We start from the raw sequence: 6,124 nt of genomic DNA on the forward strand, positions 1-6,124 counted from the left end.
TAATTGTGTGAGTGTTGTATGTCAGAGTTTTGAGCGTGAAAGCCCTGAACACGCCTTTACACTGTCTGTGTTTCACTGACAGCTGTATTTCCTGTATAAAGACAGTGGCATTAATCCTGCTGGGACTAACAGAATGAACACAGGTGGAGGAATCTAGGATGGAGGCTTTTCTTTCCCTTCTGTGGTGGATTTTGGATCAGCGTGCTGCTTGACGGTCCACAGGAGTTCTGGTTCTAGTCATTACAGATGCTTGTTGTTCTGCCGTAACAGTCTCAATAGAGCGTGCTACATTAAATAACTTTATTTGTATGTGAGACGACTCTGAACTCTCTTTATAACACTGAGGGAAGTAGCTGACCAACACTTAGTTTGGTCTCATGTTAGACGTAACAAGACTAAAACTGAACGCTGCTGAATTAAAGGCTGGCAGATCCAGTAACCAGGGGGCAGTGAGTGATATACCTAAAATGGACTTGAACCATTGTTAAGTTCACAGTCAAGGTTGAGTGGCTGACATCATAGCCAGAATAGGGATTTGAATCCCCACAACAGCTGTGATGAGTCCATGCAGGGCATGATGAGAATGGAATGCAACAGAGAAGCAGGGAATCAAACAGGCTTGGTTTACAGCGGCTCCATCACGGCTTTTATCGGGGCCTGAGCTCAGGGCCCGCACTGTGACAGTATGAACCGGTACCAAGTCTGGGATATTTTTAGGTTTACAATGTGTGGCAGTTACTGGTCCTGTGCTCTTTGTCTAAGGAAACAGACAGGTTCCTAAATCTACTAAAGAGGCAGATTCAATCAAACATCTTGTCTGTTGAGGTCTTCTTTGTGGTAGACGGGATTCAGTCTGAAATAACTGGTTGGTCCATATAGATGACGTGATGCTACAAACTTTACTTACATCAGCAGCCTTCTTATCAGCAACCTCCAGCTTCTCCTGTGCATCCTTCAGGGCCTCGGAGTATTTATCGAGCTCGTCCTCTGTCCCCTTCAGCTTCTTCTGCATCTGCAGAAGTTCGTCTTCATGCTAACGGTGTCAGAGAACATTTACAGAGTTAGACGGAGTAAAACATCATGTCCAAGATGTGTTCATCATAGAATCTGTTCACAGAAGTAACGCCATTTTCATTCCCCTGAAAAATAATCACTGTTGTGTGTTCCAGGTAAAAATATGGTCACGTTTTAATGAGTCTTAAAAGAGCTGCTTGTGATCGCTGTAATTATTCAGACGTCTCTTTCTGTTTCCAGTGGAAGGGCCACAATCCATCTTCTTGGTTCTGTGCTGAGAAGAAATGTCCTGCTAACAAGACAGAAACTATCTCTGACTGCTACAGACTGCAAACTTTGGAATTTGATTTGACATAAAACGCACCTGTGAAGTTTTTTGCTTATAACGGGAGGTCTTTAGAAAGTAAAGTCCTAATGATTGGTGTGAGCAGGAAGAAATGATAGAAGCAATGTATGGACAGGTTCTCATCAGAGGCATTGGTGAAGACCCTTAAGGAGTTGTGGGAAGAAAGGCCAAGAAGAAAAAAAGAGAATTTCAGACCCGATCCATTTCACAATGCCACAGATCTGGTCAGTCACTCAATAAAGTCGAGAGCAAAAGTCTGATTGTTTTAGAAAGCTGTGTAGGTAGGAGGGCTTCAGATGCTGTTCAACAACTGACAAACAAACAGAAACCATTTCATATAGATATATTCACATTATTTCATGTCCGATGCATCTGCTTGGTAGTCATCCACCAGCTACCCAGGATGAGGTGGGGCTCCAAAAATAGTAAAGCTTGGTACATATTTGTAGCTGTCAGAGTTTTATCATAAGCAGACGGGAAACTTAAAGCAAAGTTTCAGCAGCTCGTATCAGCTTTCAAGTATTAGCAAACTTCTTCCTCAGCACAGAGGGCACAATGAGATCAGAGCTATAAGTCAAGATGTCTGGTTGGGCATCAACAGGCAGTCAGCTGGGTCAGGTCTGTCTAATCAGGAGTAGTTTGATCAAGGTATATGAGTTGGTCTTATTAACTTTGAGGAGTTACATGTAATGAAAGGCACATGACTAGAGCTCATTCTTTGTTTTAGCTTCTAATCTGAATCCCTTGCTCTCACACCTGTTTACCTGTATACGACCTCTACCTGTTCATTAAAGCCTGCTCTTCTTGGTTTTTGACGGATTGTGTTCATAACTTGCCTGCTTGCTCCTCTCTTCGGCTGCTTTCTTGTCTGCTTCAGCTTGTTCGGCCTGATCGAGTGCGTTCTCCTTGTCCAGCTTTAGCATAAGCATCTTCTTCTTGATGGCCTCCATCTTGACCGGGGTTTAGCTTGTTTTCACAGCCGAGTAAAGGAGTAAAGAAAAGCGGGTGCAGGGTGATGGCCTGAGAGCCTGGCAAAGTAGTGGAAACACCAAACTCTGATAAAGATAGAGGCAGCCCATTTATATGACAGCCAAGGAGACACTCCCACTCCTAAGCCCTTGGCTCACCCCCATGGCCTCACCCCCTCTATCCTCCACGATCCAAACGCATTGTGATCCTGCACACCAACAACAAAGGCACAGATACATCAGGATATCTTGACTCGACTGTAAGTCACCCGGTTCTGAAGTAAAGAACAACACTAGCAACGAAAACAGAACCATAACTGTGTTTTCTACACATATGATCAATAGTTAATCCCAAAACCAGAGAAGGCTGACGAGAGCTCAGATAGAAGACATGATGAACTTTTTAGGTTTTGTGTGGCACTCCGCTCAAATGACAGACCAAAGGCTGGATGGTAGTTGTAAGAATCAGAGTGTCTGTGGGCATAAACACATCTGAGCGTTCTAAACAGCTCACAGGAACACTTTTCTTACAATATGAAACATGATCTCTACCTCTACTTTCTGTTATTGTCACCATGCGGATCAGGAGCAGCTGCTGCTTTCACTAAGTGAGCAGGGCGCTGTTAAAACTGTTGACTCAGTAGGACTTATTCTACAATGCAGTGTGAACAGGATTTATTCATGAAGAAGAAACCTATTGTTGTAGTTCAGTCACCAGTGTGGATATCTATCTAAGTTCTCAGATATTTGTACCATGTAAAGGTGAGCAGGCTGCCAAAAGCAATGTTTTTTGTTCTGGTGATGATCATGCATTTGGTTTCATCTCTATTGAGAACTAATTTATGCTCATTTAGTATACTTTGTAGCTGAGCAAAGCTGTCCGCACTATAGCTCAAACTTAAACTTCAGCTGTCAGCATAAAAATGTCCATTACAGCCAGATACAGGGGAGACAGGGTCATCTATGTACAGCATGAACAGAAGAGGTTTGAGCTTAATGAGATAAATTCTAACTCAACACTTTAAACAGCCACAGGCCCGTCTACTAACCCACTAACTGGCCTCAGAACTTCGACTACGAGGCTTCAGTGGCTTCAGTAGTCTCGTGGTGTGTCAGTGGTGTGCCACTGGAAGACTTCTGCTCAGCTGCTTGGTGGTCTTCCATTTTTACATTTCTGCAGTTGGACCTCTGAGACATGACGCAGGGTTTAATCTTTCACTCAGCCAGTTGCTGGGTTGGAGTTGGGATCTAGCTGGGAGTGCATCCGTCTCCATCAGAGCGTTCCATTCAGCTGTCAGCCAGTAGCAGCGCCTGGTAGGAGGAGACGCTCTGACAAAACAGAGATAGTAGTTGGTTGATGTAATTCTAGTTTAATGAATATGCTTCTTGTTCTCTAGCTTCAGGCCTTGCTGGTCCTCTTGTCAGTGTGCATGGCTGTATTCAGTACAAGTAGTGTGTGTTCTGGGGTTTTGCAGTGGCCCGCAGTGGGTGGTCCCTACCTCCTCCTTAATGGGGTTTACCAATAGCATAGCCCGTTAAACACCTCTGATGTGCTGTTGCGTGACCAATTTATTGAGCATGTGCTTGATGACATGCTACAGCAAGAGGTGAAACAACATGTCATTTGGGAACTCACTGTTTCTTCTGTTGACATTGGGGTATCGCTGTGAGGTGGAAAGAAACAAGGAGGCAGCGATGCAGTTTTCCACCTTGGTCCTCCTCCTGTGATACATACTCCTGGGCAGTGAGTAGTTTAAGGGGAGCACAACTGCAGTCACTTTGAGGCCTTATGATGAGATTTTAGAGATAAACGAGTGCCTTGGCAAACAAAAAGCTCAATAATATGCGATTATGAAGAATGTCACAGCTCAGCCCTGACAACCTGCTCAGAGCACCGCAGTTCCTCATACAGCTAAGGGTGGCCATATTTCTAGGATCTGTAGGGTTAGTGTAATGGTTTCTAAAGCTTGTGGAGGCTCTGGCTCTGGTAAATGAGTTGGAGGGGCATCTGACTCTCAGCCATCAGTGAACGAGGCCCCTCTGGTGCAGAGAGCCAGGTGCCAGAAAGGTGTCAACTCACAGGAAGCTTCAATGAAAATTCCCTCTCAACTTATTGGCCCACATGTGGAGGTCAGCATGAGGAGTGTTGCTGTACCCTGCCTCTTAGATACTGTGTCAGTGGTCACCACAGTCAGAGTAAGTTTCCTGAGAAATGTTTCAAGTCACAGGGGGTTGGGCTGCTAAAAGGACGTGACTGGTTCCAGCTGCTAACGGATTAAAAATCTCTTACAAAGGACACATGAAGCATGATGTCACTTTTTGGACAAGACGCTGACCCGGATGGGGATGTTAGTGGTGAAAGACACCCCAGATGAGACCATGGCTGTGCCTGGCCTCTTAATAATGAACATCACTGCCGGTTGTTATAATTTGCTTTTCAAACAGTTTGGTTGCAGTCTTTTTGAGTCACTTGTCCTCCGAGCTGCCAGTAACGAGTGGAGAGACATTCTGTCTTTGTGTCAACGCATCAAAGCCTTAAGGGATAAAAACAACAATATGTAAGTCTAAAATGACCAGAAGAAGGGTTCATAACAACCATCCATCATCTCTACACCTTAATCCTCGCTAGGGTCGTGGGGGGCGGAGTCTATCCCAGCTGACTCAGGGTGAAGGCAGGTTCACCTGGACAGGTAACCAGCCTATCACAGGGCTACACTTAGAGACAGACAACCAAGCACACTCACATTCACACCTACGGAAAATTTACAATCACCAATTAACCTCAGCATGTTTCTGGACTGTGGGAGGAAGCCGGAGAACCCGGAGAGAACCCACGCTGCACGGGGAGAACATGGAGACTCCACACATAAAGATCCCGGGTGTCCTCACCGGGACGCCAACTGACGACCTTCTAGCTTTGAGGCGACGGTGCTAACCACCGAGACACCTGCAGCCTGAGTTACATCCAGTGACGACTATTCATCAACAAATGGATTTTGCCAGTTTTTAAAGCAAACAAAGTGTGGTTGGCTGATGTGATCAGTTGCTGAAGACTGCCTGGATTTTTGGAAGATATTGAAATCATATGAAGCTGGCAACAGTAGATGTCTGAGGGGTTGGTTACAAACTACAATGCTTATCTAAAAAGTCAAAGCGCACATCTACTACACACAATTCAACTACTGCTGATACAGACTGAACTCAACATTTATATCATTATTATTGCTTATTTTATGTGAAGTGTCCAAGTGATGAGTGAGAGATCGTATGTTAGAACAAACACAATACGAACTGGCACTGGGCAGAGATGCCTGGGCTGTAACAGTATTCCATCACCTAATGGTAATGCCTATAACTGGATGTCTCCTGGGGATGGATGGGCTGGAGGGCCAGCAGGGTGAACATGTCACTTACTCCCCTGTAGGCCCCAACCGGGTTATTAATAAACCTCTTTTGGCTGACATTGTCTCGAGGATTATAACAAGAGATTGTGTCTACAGCTATGTATGCAGGCAAACGTCAATGCAGCGAAAAAGGTGTAAACAGTAAGACTAATGACGTCTCCTGCTGTGCTTGGCAGCTGTAAAATTACTAGACAGAATTCTGGAAAAGACGTTTGTTAGCTATCAAATCCACAGCTAGTGACCTGGTGTCAGTTTCACACTGTGCATGTCTGTCAGTGTGTTGGACGGTGACCTTTTCTATTAGGAGGTCTGAGGCAGTTCATGTTGGTTGACCAGTGCAACCTGAACAGTCTGCATGTTGTGAAGGGTGTGTGTGTGTGTGTGTGTGTGTG

At 44.9% G+C, this 6,124-nt stretch overlaps 1 protein-coding gene across 2 annotated transcripts in view; it reads right to left on the bottom strand.

Annotated features, from left to right (window-relative positions):
- The window catches only part of LOC103356908 (tropomyosin alpha-3 chain), an 8,875-nt gene extending 6,452 nt beyond the window's left edge, over positions 1-2,423 (bottom strand). The window contains exons 1-2 of one of the 2 annotated variants that reach the window (XM_008281236.1): positions 2,197-2,421; positions 908-1,033 (exon numbers count right to left, since the gene is read on the bottom strand). In XM_008281236.1, the coding sequence (XP_008279458.1) occupies positions 908-1,033; positions 2,197-2,310 (240 nt within the window). In that variant the 5' untranslated portion in view covers positions 2,311-2,421. Of the gene's footprint in view, positions 1-907; positions 1,034-2,196 lie in introns of both variants that reach the window. The other variant, XM_008281245.1, reaches the window with a different exon arrangement.
- Positions 2,424-6,124: the final 3,701 nt, after the last annotated feature.

The sequence above is a fragment of the Stegastes partitus genome, unplaced genomic scaffold (genome assembly GCF_000690725.1).
Source record: "Stegastes partitus isolate 25-593 unplaced genomic scaffold, Stegastes_partitus-1.0.2 Scaffold6, whole genome shotgun sequence".
Lineage (NCBI taxonomy): Eukaryota > Metazoa > Chordata > Actinopteri > Pomacentridae > Stegastes > Stegastes partitus.